Source organism: Saccopteryx bilineata, chromosome 2 (assembly GCF_036850765.1).
Source record: "Saccopteryx bilineata isolate mSacBil1 chromosome 2, mSacBil1_pri_phased_curated, whole genome shotgun sequence".
NCBI lineage: Eukaryota > Metazoa > Chordata > Mammalia > Chiroptera > Emballonuridae > Saccopteryx > Saccopteryx bilineata.
Genome location: NC_089491.1, coordinates 273,553,050 through 273,568,550, shown reverse-complemented (window position 1 = coordinate 273,568,550; position 15,501 = coordinate 273,553,050). Strand labels below are relative to the sequence as shown.

General features: G+C 60.7%; 1 protein-coding gene across 21 annotated transcripts in view; it reads left to right on the top strand.

The window, feature by feature from the left end:
• Nucleotides 1–15,241, top strand: part of NCOR2 (nuclear receptor corepressor 2) — a 182,754-nt gene extending 167,513 nt beyond the window's left edge. For 8 of the 21 annotated variants that reach the window (XM_066260796.1, XM_066260804.1, XM_066260799.1 and 5 more), the window contains 13 exons: nucleotides 590–739; nucleotides 887–1,036; nucleotides 1,125–1,335; nucleotides 3,453–3,994; nucleotides 6,316–6,465; nucleotides 6,662–6,804; nucleotides 7,088–7,281; nucleotides 8,128–8,277; nucleotides 8,830–8,978; nucleotides 9,539–9,592; nucleotides 12,225–12,446; nucleotides 13,347–13,520; nucleotides 14,039–15,241. In XM_066260796.1, the coding sequence (XP_066116893.1) occupies nucleotides 590–739; nucleotides 887–1,036; nucleotides 1,125–1,335; nucleotides 3,453–3,994; nucleotides 6,316–6,465; nucleotides 6,662–6,804; nucleotides 7,088–7,281; nucleotides 8,128–8,277; nucleotides 8,830–8,978; nucleotides 9,539–9,592; nucleotides 12,225–12,446; nucleotides 13,347–13,520; nucleotides 14,039–14,223 (2,474 nt within the window). In that variant the 3' untranslated portion in view covers nucleotides 14,224–15,241. The remainder of the gene's footprint in view (nucleotides 1–589; nucleotides 740–886; nucleotides 1,037–1,124; nucleotides 1,336–3,452; nucleotides 3,995–6,315; nucleotides 6,466–6,661; nucleotides 6,805–7,087; nucleotides 7,282–8,127; nucleotides 8,278–8,829; nucleotides 8,979–9,538; nucleotides 9,593–12,224; nucleotides 12,447–13,346; nucleotides 13,521–14,038) is intronic. The other 13 variants (XM_066260812.1, XM_066260800.1, XM_066260815.1 and 10 more) reach the window with 8 other exon arrangements.
• The last annotated feature ends 260 nt before the right edge of the window (nucleotides 15,242–15,501 follow it).

Genomic DNA, 15,501 nt, shown 5'->3' with positions numbered 1-15,501 from the left:
TGGTCACTATGCATTTGCGTCCTGACGTCATTCTCTGGGACTTTCTGGAATGCCCATGTACTATTTAGGGGCCATTTGGAAAAGTAGGCCCACGAGGTAATTCAAGGGTAGGATTGAATAAGACAAGTTGAGGCATTAAGAAGGGCAAGCAGGCCTGACTTGTGGTGGCGCAGTGGATAAAGCGTCAACGTGGAACGTTGAGGTCGCTGGTTCAAAACCTTGGGCTTGCCCAGTCAAGGCACGTATGGGAGTTGATGCTTTCTGCTCCTCCCCCCCTTCTCCCTCTCTCTCTCTCCCTCTCTCCTCTAAAATGAATAAATAAAAATAATAATCTTAAAAAAGGGCAGGCAATGGTATGTGGGGGTGCCCACTGCAGGGTATGGCCACTTCTCAGGCTCGGAGCAGCAAGGAGATGGGACCAAGAGAACCTGGCGTTCAGGAAAGGTTCCTCTGAGCCCAGCGCTTGGCCCCCGGAGAGACAACTCGGTGTGTTGTCCGGGTGAGGGTGTGGAGGCCTCCACCAAGAGGGTAGTCTGGCCGGCCAGAGCCCTCTTCTCCCCTGTGGCTACAACCCCACCTCATCACACAGGCATCATCGACCTGTCCCAAGTGCCACACCTGCCCGTGCTGGTGCCCCCAACGCCAGGCACACCAGCCACCGCCATGGACCGCCTGGCCTACCTCCCCACTGCCCCCCAGCACTTCAGCAGCCGGCTCAGCGGCTCGCCGCTCTCCCCAGGTAATCCCCCTCTCTCGTCCCAGGTTGGGACCCTCGCCTTGCTGTGTGTCCTCGGGCAGATGCCTTGCCCTCTCTGTTCCAGCCTGAAAGACAAATCCAGGCCCTTCCTGGACCCTGGGGCTGAGTCACAGGCCTTGTGCTTTTCAGGAGGTCCCACTCACTTGACAAAACCCACCGCCACATCTTCGTCTGAGAGGGAGCGGGAACGAGACCGTGATCGAGAGCGTGAGCGGGACCGCGAGAAGTCCATCCTCACGTCCACCACGACGGTGGAGCATGCGCCCATCTGGAGACCTGGTAGGCATCAGGGACACTGCTCCAAGCCCCAGGGGTGTGCAGGCCATATGAGGCTGGCCCGTGAGACACCACCACCTGTCACCACCAGGTACAGAGCAGAGCAGTGGCAGTGGTGGAGGCGGTGGGGGTGGGGGCAGCAGCAGCAGCCGCCCTGCCTCCCACTCCCACCAGCACTCGCCCATCTCGCCCCGGACCCAGGACGCCATTCAGCAGAGGCCCAGTGTGCTGCACAACACGGGCATGAAGGGCATCGTCACCTCCGTGGAGCCCAGCACGCCCACAGTCCTGAGGTGGGCCAGGTTGGCACAGGGAGGGGACAGGTGGGCAGGTGGGCGGTCAATAGATATAGATGGGTGGATACACAGGTGGCCCCATGGGTGGGAGACAGACAAGGTGGAGATGGGTGGGGAATTAGGTAGATGGTGGAGGGTAAATGGATAGGAGGTAGGTGGGTGGGTGGATAGATGCATAGACGATGGTTAGGTAGGTAGCAGGATGAGCAGATGAGAGGATGGGTAGAGGGGCGATTGGGTAAGAAGATGCATGATTGGATTACGTGGATGTATAGGTGGGTAGGTGAATGGATGGGAAGATGGAGAGATCATGAATCAGTAAGTGTGTTGATAAATGCCAGGTGACCAGGTAGCCGGATGGGTGACTGAGTTAGATGAGTGGGTAGATAAGGTGAATGAATTGGGTAGGTGGGTGATGAGTTGGGTAGATGGGTAATGAGTTGGGTGGATTGATGATGGGTTGGTGGATGGATGATGAGTTGGGTAGATAGGTGATGGGTTGGTGGATGGATGATGAGTTGGGTGGATGGATGATGAGTTGGTGGATGGATGATGAGTTGGGTGGATGGATGATGGGTTGGTGGATGGATGATGGGTTGGTGGATGGATGATGAGTTGGGTGGGTGGATGATGACTTGGGTAGATAGTTGATGGGTTGGTGAATGTATGATGAGTTGGGTGGATAGATGATGAGTTGGTGGATGGATGATGAGTTGGGTGGATGGATGATGGGTTGGTGGATGGATGATGAGTTGGGTGGATGGATGATGGGTTGGTGGATGGATGATGAGTTGGGTGGATGGATGATGAGTTGGTGGATGGATGATGAGTTGGGTGGATGGATGATGGGTTGGTGGATGGATGATGAGTTGGGTGGATGGATGATGGGTTGGTGGATGGATGATGGGTTGGTGGATGGATGATGAGTTGGGTGGATGGATGATGGGTTGGTGGATGGATGATGGGTTGGTGGATGGATGATGAGTTGGGTGGATGGATGATGGGTTGGTGGATGGATGATGAGTTGGGTGGATGTATGATGGGTTGGTGGATGGATGATGAGTTGGGTGGATGGATGATGAGTTGGTGGATGGATGATGAGTTGGGTGGATGGATGATGGGTTGGTGGATGGATGATGAGTTGGGTGGATGGATGATGGGTTGGTGGATGGATGATGAGTTGGGTGGATGGATGATGAATTGGGTAGTTGAATTATGAGTTGGGTGGATAGGTGATGGGTTCAGTAGATGGGTGATGATTTGCTTGGGTGGATGGATGAGCACGTGGGCAGGCTCTCAGGTTTAGGGCAGTCTGTGCAGAGAAGGAGAGATGGTGTGGACTGAGAGGAGACCCCCCTCAGTCTTCCCCACAATTCAGCAGAACCGTACGAGGATGAGATGGTGTCCCTCTTGCCTGGACAAAATCTAGAGGTTCCATTAAGACAGGAGAGGCCCCTCAGAGCCCGCTTTCACTTGGGCCCCAAGTCCTCTCTGGTGACAATATCTTAAGGACTGCGGGCGGAGCTGCTTAGCTGGGGGGAGGAGGCTTCCCTAGCACCCCTCCCTGCGCCAAGGGCCTGTTTAGATGCAACTGCTTCTTCTAAAACCCAGTTTCCATTCTTAGTCTCCCTCACTGAATGCTCTGGACAGACCCTCTCTCACCCTCCCTCGTGATCCCCATTATGAAAAACAACAGTGCTGGTTCCCAGAAACACTGGCCTAATCGATTCCTTGACCTTCTCTCTCTTTTCACCTTGACTTGTTGCCTTTGAGTGGTTGCCACGCTCATGAGGGGTTAGTGTACCTGTTAACATGTTTGCAGTCTATTCTCTCAACTAGAATGTGAGGTGCTTTTGTCTGTTTCCTTTGTTGCCATGTCTCTGATGCATAGTAGGTGCTCAGTTAAGTTTTGGAATGAATGAAGGAATGAATGGGGTAAGCAAGGTTATGCCCCAGAGGGTGTCGTGGCCCAGCATCAGAAGGGTGGGTTTATTCTGGGAGCAGCGAGGCAGGTGGCAGTTCTTCCAGGACAGTGGTTGCCCTCGGGTGTAAGAGTGAGGGAGTGATTCACGGCCCCAGCCATGGCTCCCAACAGCCACCTGACCCCCGCTCTTGTCCCCCAGGTCCACCTCCACCTCCTCACCTGTCCGCCCAGCCGCCACATTCCCACCCACCACCCATTGCCCTCTGGGCAGCGCCTTGGACGGGGTCTACCCGACCCTCATGGAGCCCGTCCTGCTGCCCAAAGAGGCCCCGAGGGTCACCAGGCCAGAAAGGCCCCGAGGGGATGCTGGCCACGCCTTCCTCACCAAGCCCCCGGCTCGTGCGGGGCTGGAGCCTGCCTCCTCCCCGGGCAAGGGCTCCGAGCCCCGGACCCTGGCACCTCCCAGCTCCGGCCACGGGGCCATCACCCGCACCCCAGCGAAGAGCCTCGCACCCCACCACGCCAGCCCGGACCCACCAGCACCACCCACCTCGGCCGCAGACCTGCACCGTGAAAAGACTCAAAGTAAACCCTTTTCCATCCAGGAATTGGAACTCCGTTCTCTGGGTAAGACCACCCTGACAGCGGCCACCTTCATAGACGCGATAATCATGCGTCAAATTGCTCACGATAAAGGGCCGCGAGAAGGAGGTTCGCTGGCCAACGACTCCCCTCGCGATGGTAAGACTTCCCAGTCCCGCCGCCCACCCACCCCGTTTTGTGGCCTAAAGATATTTTCAGATTTCTGCTTTTTATTTTTACCTGCTGTCCCCCCCCACCCCATTTTTCGTTGGTTTTGGTATTTGGTTTTTAAACTCGTCTTCATTGGTTGCACGCTCTGATGGTCCCTCAGGCTGCTGCCCCCTCCCCCCCCACCGTGGGGGGGGGCACCTCATCATTTGCACATTGTTTTACCTTTTTGTTTTCTTTTTTTTTTTCTTTTCTTTTTGGATTTTTGCGTTTTTTCCATAAATGAATGGATCTGTGATTTTGACTTCCACTGCACCTGCCACCGTCCACGTTAAGCTTGGTCTGGGGAGGGGGGGATGGGGAGTGGGCAGCAGAGGGGCTTGGGCTCTCGGCCCCGTACCAGGTGTGGATGGACGAGTTGGTGTGGAGGACACCTGCCAAGGAAGAGGGGAGGGCAGAGGCACACCCCACCGTGCAGGAGAAGCTGGGGGCCTGACCCCTGCATTCCACCTAGGTTGTATGGGAGCCTTGGGGAGGCCCTGGCCCCATGCCCCCCGTGCTGGCCACCACCCCGCATTCTGGGGTGTCCTCGCCATGCCTCCCACCTCCAGCCCAAGTTGGGGCTCCTCTTTGCTGGACTAGGGGCTGCAGGGCCACTAGACCTGAGTGTCAGTCCCTGCCACCACCCCACTGACCTCACTCCCTCCAGCCCTTCACAGCTGTTCTGTACCCCTTCCCTGGATACTCCCATCCCCCCACACCTTCTTCACTGTCCCACCTTCCTCCCCCTACATCTCCCTCTCCCCCCACACCCCACTCTCCCCCCCACCTCCCTCTTCCCCCATACCTCCCTCTTCCCCCCACACCTCCCTCTTCCCCCACCTCCCTCTCCCCCCACCTCCCTCTCCCCCCACACCTCCTTCTCCCCCACACCTCCCTCTCCCCCTCACACCTCCCTCTCCCCCTCACACCTCCCTCTCCCCCCACACCTCCCTCTCTCCCACACCTCCCTCTCCCCCCACACCTCCCTCTCCCCCCACACCTCCCTCTCCCCCCACACCTCCCTCTCCCCCCCCACCTCCCTCTCCCCCACACACCTCCCTCTCCCCCACACACCTCCCTCCCCCACACACCTCCCTCCCCCCCATACCTCCCTCTCTCCCCACACCTCCCTCTCCCCCACACCTCCCTCTCCCCCCACACCCCACTCTCCCCCCACACCTCCCTCTCTCCCACACCTCCCTCTCCCCCACACCTCCCTCTCCCCCCACACCCCACTCTCCCCCCACACCTCCCTCTCCCCCCACACCTCCCTCTCTCCCACACCTCCCTCTCCCCCCACACCTCCCTCTCCCCCACACCTCCCTCTCCCCCACACACCTCCCTCCCCCCCACACCTCCCTCTCCCCCACACCTCCCTCTCCCCCACACACCTCCCTCCCCCCCACACCTCCCTCTCCCCCCACACCTCCCTCCCCCCCACACCTCCCTCTCCCCCCACACCTCCCTCTCCCCCACACACCTCCCTCCCCCCACACCTCCCTCTCCCCCCCACCTCCCTCTCCCACACACCTCCCTCTCCCCTACACACCTCCCTCGCCCCCACACCTCCCTCTCTCCCCCCACCTCCCTCTCCCCCACACCTCCCTCCCCCCCACACCTCCCTCCCCCCCACACACCTCCCTCCCCCCCACCTCCCTCTCTCCCCCCACCTCCCTCTCCCCCACACCTCCCTCTCCCCCCACACCTCCCTCTCCCCCCACACCTCCCTCTCCCCCACACCTTCCTCTCCCCCCCTACCTTCCTCTCTCCCCCACCTCCCTCTCCCCCCACACCTCCTGCTCCCCCACACTTTCCTCTCCCCACTACCTCCCTCTCCCCCACATCTCCCTCTCTCCCCCCACCTCCCTCTCTCTCCCACCTCCCTCTCTCCCCCACACTTGCCTCTCCCCCCTACCTCCCTCTCCCCCACACCTCCCTCTCTCCCCACACCTCCCTCTCCCCCACACTTTCCTCTCCCCCCTACCTCCCTTCCCTACACACTTCGCTCTCTCTCAAGCCCTCCCTGGGATCTGTCTCTGTTCTTCTCTGTCTCCACGCTCACCCATCCAGCTGTGTGCCCCAGGCTCTCCGTTGTTTCCACCTTCTCTCTGTGCTGACCTCACCCTCCTCTCTCAATGCCCCCACCTGGGCCAGCCTGCAGCCTCCCTCCAGTTGGGGGGACCAGCCAGTGGGGGAGGGCAAAGGAGAGGGGTGGGCAGCTTGGCTTCCAGCCCCGGCTGGTCTGACCTTTGGCCTCGCCCTGCTGACAGGTTACCATGGCGGCAGCTACAGCCCAGATGGGGTGGAGCCTGTCAGCCCCGTGAGCTCCCCCAGCCTGACTCATGACAAGGGGCTCCCCAAGCACCTCGAGGAGCTTGACAAGAGCCACCTGGAGGGGGACCTGCGGCACAAGCAGCCAGGTAGGGCACCAGCTTGCCCCCGCACCCCACACAGCCCTGTGAGACAGGAACGGGCGTAACCCCACCTCACAGATGGGAAGACCAAGCCGCCCAGAGGGAAAGATCGCCCTGTCCCGCAGCTGGCATTTGAGGATGGCACTTCCGGGCATGCGCCTCAGTCCCCTTCCACCCCTGACAGGCTCTGTTCTGCTCACAGGCTCTGGGAAGCTCAGTGGTGAGGCCTCACACCTCCCCCACCTGCGCTCGCTGCCTGAGAGCCAGCCCTCCAGCCCACTGCTCCAGACGGCCCCGGGGGTCAAGGGTCACCAGCGGGTGGTCACCCTGGCACAGCACATCAATGTAACTACCCCTCCACTGCCCCCCCATCACCTTTGCATGCCGGGCAGGAGCAGCCCCAGGTGGGGGTGGGTTGGGGGGAGGATCACACACAGCCTCTTGGTCTGCAGGGTAAACCGAGTCCTGGTGTTCAGATGGTACATCCACCCCTCATCCAGCTGAGGGGCCCCAGCGTGAGCCCGAGTTCCATACTTTCCCACTGGCTGGTGGCTGGTGGGGCCGGGCAGGGTTCTGCCCCACCGGGAGCCTCACCCTGAGCCTGTCCCCCCCCCCCCCCGGCCTGCAGGAGGTCATCACGCAGGATTACACACGGCACCACCCGCAGCAGCTCAGTGCGCCCCTCCCCGCCCCCCTCTACTCCTTCCCTGGGGCCAGCTGTCCCGTCCTGGACCTCCGCCGCCCTCCCAGCGACCTCTACCTCCCGCCCCCGGACCACAGCACCCCAGCCCATGGCTCCCCCCACAGTGAAGGGGGCAAGAGGTGAGCGCTGGGGCCGGTGCCCCTCGCAGGTCTGCCACTGGGAGGCCTTTGTCAGGCATCTGCCCACTTGGTGCCAGTGTACAGATGAGAAACAGAGGCTGGGGAAGAAGGAAGCGATCAGCATGCGTTGAAGGTCACGATGGATAGATAATGAGCTGATATCCATGGGTTCCAGGCACTGAGTTAAACACCTTACCCGTGTTAGCCGGAATTCTCACACCACAACCCCAGGAAGCGTAGCCAGCATTAACCCCATTTCACAGATGAAGAAACTAAGGCATGATGAGAAGTGAGTTCACGCGCTTACAGGGCTGCAGCCAGTCAATGGCCCAGCCAGGATTTGAACCAGAGCCGCAAGATTTAAGAGCAGCCTCCCAGCAGGCGTACACACACACACTCATACCCGGGTCACCCCTGGGGGCCTTAGGGGCTGCAGAGGTGAGGGAAAGGCCGTAGCTCTGGGGAGGGAGCCATTCTGGGTAGGGGGGGGGCAGCGGCTGAGGGTGGCACAGTGGTTAGGGAAACCACAGGACATCTAGGGAAAGAGCGGAACTGGCCAGGGGGTGCAGGAGGAGGCTACAAACTATCGTCCGTGGACCAGGGCAGCCTGAGCCTCTGTGTGCTCAGCCCACGAACTAAGGGTGGTTTCACATCTTTAAAGCGTCATTTAATGAAAGAAGTACGCATAGCAGAGTCTATACCGGTGCCTGAGACACCTGAAACCTGTCCTGTTTGGCCCTTTCCAGAGCTAGGCGGGTTTGCAGGGGGCGTGGAGAGAGGGACACGTGCCCGTCGAGAGGGAGAGCTCTGTGCTCGGGTCACAGCTGGGACCCTTTCTCCACTCAGGTCTCCAGAGCCAAGCAAGACATCAGCTCTGGGCAGCGGTGAAGATGGTATCGAACCTGTATCCCCGCCAGAGGGCATGGCGGAGCCCGGGCATCCCCGGAGTGCCCTGTACCCACTGCTGTACCGGGATGGGGAGCAGGCGGAGCCCAGGTACCCAAATGTCACCTTTCCACACACACACTGTGGATGCTTAGGACTGAGCCTCCTGTCCCCCGTGGCCTCAGGGAATTAACACAGGCTTCAGCATGCACCTGGCAGACCTGGGCAGCTGCTGGCGGGGGGGGGGGGGGGGGGGGGGGGGGCGGGTCTGGGGAAGGAGCTATGCTGGACGCCGCTCGGGCTCAGAGCGAGGGGCGGGCAGAGGAAAGCCAGGCCTGCCGGCCTCCGGGAAGGATGTGGTCTGAGTCCACTTCTGGTTCCTGCGGCCACTGGTCCGGGCCATATGGCGGTGAGGGCTGGGCCGGTACAGGTAGACAGGTGTGGTCCACCAGGGCAGCTGGGGTTCTTCCGAGACTCCCCCAAGCCCAAGGATAGGTGAGCTGCAGAGACAGGGGTAGGAGTCGCGGACCCTCAGGATTGGAGGTGCAGCCATGGGGGGGGAGAAGCTTGGTTTCGAATCTCCCGGGTGGCGCATGCCCCCTCCTCTGAGGTGCGTGCAAGCCTGGCACCGGGCAAGTTGACCTGGGTGTCTGGTCCCCGCAGCAGGATGGGCTCCAAGTCTCCAGGCAACACCAGCCAGCCGCCGGCCTTCTTCAGCAAGCTGACTGAGAGCAACTCTGCCATGGTCAAGTCTAAGAAGCAAGAGATCAACAAGAAACTGAACACCCACAACCGGCACGAGCCGGAGTACGGTAAGGGGCCTCCAGCCCACGTCCCGGGGGTCTCTCTCTCTCTGCCGTCGGCTCCTCCTAACCGGACTGTGGGCCCCAGAGCAGTGCCCGCACACAGTGGTGCTCAGAGAGCCCGGCCCCAGAGGTTGGGGTCAGCGCCTGACGTGTGCACAGGCCCTGTGTGACCCCCATTTGCGGTGCTCACGCTGTGTGTGATGTCCCCGCCACATGTGTGGTTAGTGCCGCGGACCCTGGCTGAGCTGCGCCACCCTCACTTAGACACTGTCGGGCACTTAGCACACTCTCAGGGGTGTGACAAGAATCTGTCACAAGCCCCAGTCTCAAGAAGAAGCCCCACTGGCCAGGGAGTTGGCAACCAGACTAGAAACTGCAGACTGTCCTGGCCCAGGCCGGTACCCCCAGAGCCTTGCCAGGGGCAGTGCCCAGGCCGGCAGGCCAGCAGCTCGCGTGAGCTGCATTGAACGAGCCCCGCACCAAGGTGTGCGCCTTCCCTAGACTGGACAGGTGACAGCACAGGTGTGGTCACCTAGGACCTCACCCATCTTATCGTCCCTCTCCAGATGTTGGCCAGCCCGGGACGGAAATCTTCAACATGCCCGCCATCACCGGAGCAGGTAACCGTCCGACCCCACGACCCGGCCACCAGCCCCCTACCGGCCCGCCCCCTTCCCCGGTATGGCTGCGCCCTGGGGACATCAGGCTGGAAGGAGACTTGGGAGACCCTGGCCTTGGAGGTCACTGGAGCCCCACCCCAGCTGGAGTCATGATGGCAGGGGACCTTCCTCAGTTCTCTGTGTCCCCTCCTCTGATCTAAACCGACCCTGCAGCGGGGCAGTGAGGCTGGGCCAGGAGTTTCTGTGTGGGGTTCACTTCCGAAGCCCCCCAGTGCGTGTACCTCTGTGTTAGATGCACACACGGCTACCCGGGAACCCACCCGCTCACTTGTTGCATCTTGGTTGGGGATCTGAGCATGTGGACAGGGAACGGCCCATACTGGGTGTGCACAGTATTTTGTTGTTAGAACACCCGTTTTACTTGAAAATCTGAGCCAGGGAGCTGAAGAACTAGCATGTCTGTATCGCAGACAGGTGTCTAAAGTTCACACACATTTTTAAGCTAAAACTTAAGCTTTCTGTAACATTTTGGCCTTGGTGGAAGATGGAGCGGGGTGATGGGGTTGGACCCCCAGCCTCTGGGAGGGGTCACACTGCGTATCTCGGGAAGGACTTGGGTGGGGCTGAGTCTGGTTCAAGGGTCTGAGCCCTGGGCAGGTCGGGGGATGGGCTCCACCCATCTGGTGCGGGTGCTGGGGGTTTGTCGGGCTGGTGCCTTCAGTGGGAGCACAAGGCCGGAGGGAGGGCGTGGGGGAGCCGTGCTGACCTCCTCTCCCCGGGGACCATCCTCCCGGGGGTCACGGGGAAGCCAAGGGCAGCCAGAGTTTTAGCAGGGGCCATCAGCCTCCAAGCGGGGGTCCCAACCGAGTCCCTACCCAGAGAAACCGGGGGCTTCGCTGAGGCTCAGGGGTGGAGCCAATCCATTCAAAACAAGATGGTTGGAAATAAATGTCTCCGGAATGTTCCAAACCTTGTCATAGGCAGCTAGACACACAGTGCTTATGTGTCTGTGCAGAAATTCCATGGCGAGGGTACAAGGAAGACAAGATGTGTGCTAAAGTGTATAAGTTATGTTTGACTGTATTTTTTTAAAGCTGTTTATTTAGTCCACAAACAAAAACACTTTGGCCCTATCCAGGTCTGTGTGGCTTCGGCCAGGCAGGCATCAGACTTTGTAACTGGAGACGGTCAGATCACAGACTGTGACCTTGGGTGGAAGGCTCAGTGCTTCTGTGATCGCTGCGGCCCTCACCCGGCCGGAAACCGTCACGCGTGTTTCCCGCACCACCAGCGTTTTCGCAGTGTGGAGGGTTGTAGATGTGTTTTTTCCCCCTAGCTTTCCTTCCTGCTGGAGGCCTCTCTTTCTCTTTACAACATGGCTTCTCCTTTTTTTTTTAAACCTAAGTACTGATGAGTTGTGGCCAGGACACAGCGGACAGGGTGGAGAGGGCGTCCCCGGGATGCAGACAGGGCTGAGACTCAAGGGAAGGGGAAGAAACACTGTGGTTGTCCGTCGTGGCGGATGGGATGTGGAGGCTTGCCGGGGTGCGCCTGCAGAGACCGGCGGTCTCACCCGCAGACGAGTGGGGGAGGGGGGATCGGAGAGGCGCGTGCTCTGCCCCCTTCGTGGTCTTGTGTTCATTCAGAGTGACAGCTTTAAGATGATTTGGAGATCTTGCCTGGCGGCAGGCGGAGTGAACTTGGGGCTTTGCCGGTAAAGCGGTTTAGCAAAAAATAAAAAAATAAAAAACGCTGAAGAGACACATTCCCTAGGGTTTGCACAAGTCCCTCGAATGGGTCACAAAAAGAGAAGAAAGGGTCCGAAAACCCCTGTGCCACAGGCAAGGAGGCTTAATTAGCGTGGCTTCACAGAGGGACCCATCCGGGACCAGGGTGTTGACCACTGTGGGACGCAGTGGCCGGGCCGGGGGCGGTCCTGCCGTTGTCTCTAGCTCTGCCCTGTCCCCCGCACGCACCGTAACTGCATGGCTGCGACCCCCCACCTCACCGTCCGTCTCTGCACCTCTTTTCTCCTCGTGGTTCCCGGGTGGGGAGAGTTAGGCCTCAGTTTGGGGGCCAGACGGGAGTGGGGGACTGAAGGTCCCAGGACTCACGGGCAGGGGTCCCGGCTAGTCACTATCTTCCCCCCTGAGTCTCTTTCCCAACCCCCTGTTGGCTCTGGGGAGACTCAGGGTGGACCACACCCCTACCTCCGTGCCCAACACCAAGCTCTGGCTTGATATAGTTTTCCCAGCAGCCCCTTCCCCAAACACGGCGGCCTTTTGATCCCATCCCCCTTTTAAAGGCCACTTGGAATTAAAAAAAACAAGGACAGCCCCAGATGGGACAAGGGGGGGCAGAAGGGGCCCCCAGTCTCCCAGCGGGCAGAGTAGAAAGGCTGGGGATGTCACCCCATCTCCCATGCAGGAAGCTTAAGCGCTTCCAGGGCCGCAGGCAGCGGGAGCCCTGCCCCGATCAGGAGCGCTGAGTGAGGGGCAGGGGATGAGGAAAACGTGTTGCTTTGCCAAAATGTGCTCACTTGTGTATTCTCTCTCCTCCCTCCCTCCTCCCCCCCTTCCTTCGCTTCCCTCTCTCCGTGCCCTCCTTGGCCCCATGTGTGTCTCTCTCCCAGGCCTCATGACCTGCCGAAGCCAGGCGGTGCAGGAGCATGCCAGCACCAACATGGGGCTGGAGGCCATTATTAGAAAGGCGCTCATGGGTAAATATGATCAGTGGGAGGAGCCCCCGCTCGGCGCCAATGCTTTTAACGCTCTGAATGCCAGTGCCGGCCTGCCCGCTGCTATGCCCATAACCGCTGCTGACGGAAGGAGCGAACACGCACTCACCTCGCCAGGTCTGCAGGCCTCCTCCGCCTCGGCCCCGCCCCTAGCCCCACCCCGCCCTGTCTGTCCCTGCCCAGTGTCCTTAATCCTCCGCCTCCAGCTCCTCTCACCCACCCACCCACCCACCTCCAGCTTTGGAGCTTCTGACTAGTGTCGTGTGCGTGTGTGTGATGTGATTATGGAGTGGGCTGCGCCCCTAGCTGGGTGGGCGCCCCACCCCCTGCCCCAAGTGTCCACGTGGCCCTGGCCCCCTCGGCTACCCCCACCCCCAGGCCCCAGAGAGCTGCTGCTTTTCTAAAACCACTCACATTGCCCCCCCTAACCCTGTCCCGCCTGCCTCCTGGCTGGACGTGGGCACGGTGTCCTGGCCTTGTGTGTGTGTGTGTCCTGGGGAGAGATGAGGCTGCAGTGAGGACCCACCTATTCTCTGTGGATCGTGGAGGTGGGGGGACCCCGGGATCATGGCTGGGAGGCCTGTGGGCTCAGCGCCTGCTCGGGCTACCGTGCGTGTCCGCAGCTGGCCCTCAGGCTGATGGGAGAGGACCAGTGTCCGCATAGCGAAGCAAGGGCCAGGCACAGATTGCTCAGGTCTAGTCATCGGACCCTGTGGCCTCGGGGGTCCTGGCCGTGGTCTGGGTCAGGCCAGAGACCTGGGGCTTCATGCTCAGGGTGGTTGCCGCCAGGTGGGTAGGCGGGCTGCAGGGTGGCGTGGGGGGGTTTGTAGTCAGTCAGTCTATCCCCTCCAAAAGAAACCTGCCTCTGAACCCATCGGGCTCCCGCTGGTCTGGCCAGCTGGTTGAGTTGCTGGTCTCCCTCCTGGGGGGCTGGCCCCCACCTCACCCCCCTCCATGGCGTGCTTGCTGTCCAGGTAGTTGGTCCAACACGGCCCCCTTCTCCTGTGTGTCCTGCAGGTGGTGGCGGGAAGGCCAAAGTCTCCGGCAGACCCGGAAGCCGAAAAGCCAAGTCCCCGGGCCTGGCGTCTGGGGACCGGCCCCCATCCGTCTCCTCTGTGCACTCGGAGGGTGACTGCAGCCGCCGTACACCGCTTACCAACCGTGTGTGGGAGGACCGGCCCTCGTCTGCAGGTGGGCAGGCAGAGAGCAGGGGTCCTGGGGCCTGTTCTGGAAAACCAACCACTCGGGTAATCCGGCAGCTTCTAACAAGGGGCCACGTGGAGGGACAGGGTGTGAGGAAGGCTGTCCAGGGAAGCCCACCGATAGTCCTGACTGCAGAGAGGAAGGAGGACTTGAGCCGAAAGAGGGTGGTAGGCAGCGCCAGGCCCCACAGGCGTGGTGTTTGCTGGGCCCCAGCTTTCTTCACAAGTGAGAGGAGGCCCTGGCCGTCTGGGTGAGGAAGAGCATGACCTCTGTAGGCTCCAGAGGTCTGTTGGCTGCAGAATAGACCTGGGGGGCAGGGCAGGGACGGCGGGGGACGTGTGGCTAGGGCGTGATCAGTGGACGTAGGGAGGCAAGGTTTTGAGAGATCTTCCAGGAGGTCTAAGGGGCTGGGACAGCTGCCAGACACCAGAGGCCCCGGAGTCCAGCATGGTGGGCTGCCCCGTTCACCTGGGCCTCCTGGGGGTCTCTCCCGCTCTCTCCGGCAGGCTCCACACCGTTCCCCTACAACCCCCTGATCATGCGGCTACAGGCAGGTGTCATGGCCTCCCCGCCCCCTCCAGGCCTCTCTGCCACTGGCGGCGGGCCCCTCGCCGGCCCCCATCACGCCTGGGACGAGGAGCCCAAGCCGCTGCTCTGCTCACAGTACGAGACGCTCTCCGACAGTGAGTGACTGTCAGAATGGTGGGGGTGGGTCGCGACGCCAGGGCCCAGCAAGCTTCCTGAAAAGCCGGGTGAGGACCGGGCGGCTGCCGACGTTCCCCAGCCGAGGAAGGAGCCCCAGAATCTGCCTGCGCGTCCATCTGTCCATCCACCCGCCCGTTCGTCCAGAGCTGGCATCCTTGCCTGTCTAAAGCCTTAACTAGGACTCCCGCCCCGGTCTGGCCCTGTGCAGTGACCTTACTCAGGGGATGTTTACCTGGTGCTCGGGAGGGGAGGGGCCGGGGAGCAGCGCGGCCAGCGTGTGGTGGCCACACGCACAAAGCTGGGATGGCCAGGGACCCAAAGCAAGATGACCACGCACCTCCCATGCCACTGCCTCCCCCCCTTAACGCATTTGGAACCAAAGTCTAAACTGAGCTCGCAGGCCCCCCCATGCCCTCCCTCTGCCCTGTCCCGCTTAGCACTCTGGACAGCTGGACATGAGCCCTGTCCAGCCCCCCACCCTGTCAGCATTCTCGTCCCGGTCCCCATGGGCTGCCCCAGCCAACAAGACTGCTGGGAACCACATCGGGCCAGATGGGCAGGCAAAAGGGCCCAGTGCGGCCTGGGGCGCGTGAGCACTGCCGGAGGAACTGGACTGTTGGTTTTTTTCACACATCGTGGCCGTGGCGGTGGGAAAGAAAGGCAGGTGTAAATGATGTATTGGTTTACAGGGTATATTTTTGATACCTTCAATGAATTAATTCAGATGTTTTACGCGAGGAAGGACTTACCCAGTATTATTGCTGCTGTGCTTTCAACCCGCTTTCCCGTTCGAGAGGCGCGTGCGAGGCCCACCGTCGGTGGCCCCGTCGTCCTTGTCGCCGTCTGCGGGCACGGGCTGGGGCTGCAGGCTCGCAGCCCCCGTGCCCTCCCACCACCCCTCCCTGAGCAGAATGCATCCGATGGGTATTCTGTGAGCGCCATCCGCACACGGTGGAGGCGTCTTGTCATTTACACGTTCTCATTAAAAAATGAATTATACTCGACTCAGAGGCTCTGTCTCTGTCTCAGACTGGTAATGGGGGGGCAGGTAGCAGGGTTGGGGGACAGTGGGAGTGTCCCTCTAGCTCAGCAGACCTTTGTAGGTGAGTCTTTAACCCACTCATGGTAAGGATGTCCCGTGAGGGCATCAAGGACTCGCTCACGGAAGCTCACACTCAGGAGCAGGTGTCCCAGGTGCCGTCATCCGTGGACAAGCAGGTGGTGCCATCACTGCTGTTTTGGGCTACCAGGCAGGAAAAAGAGA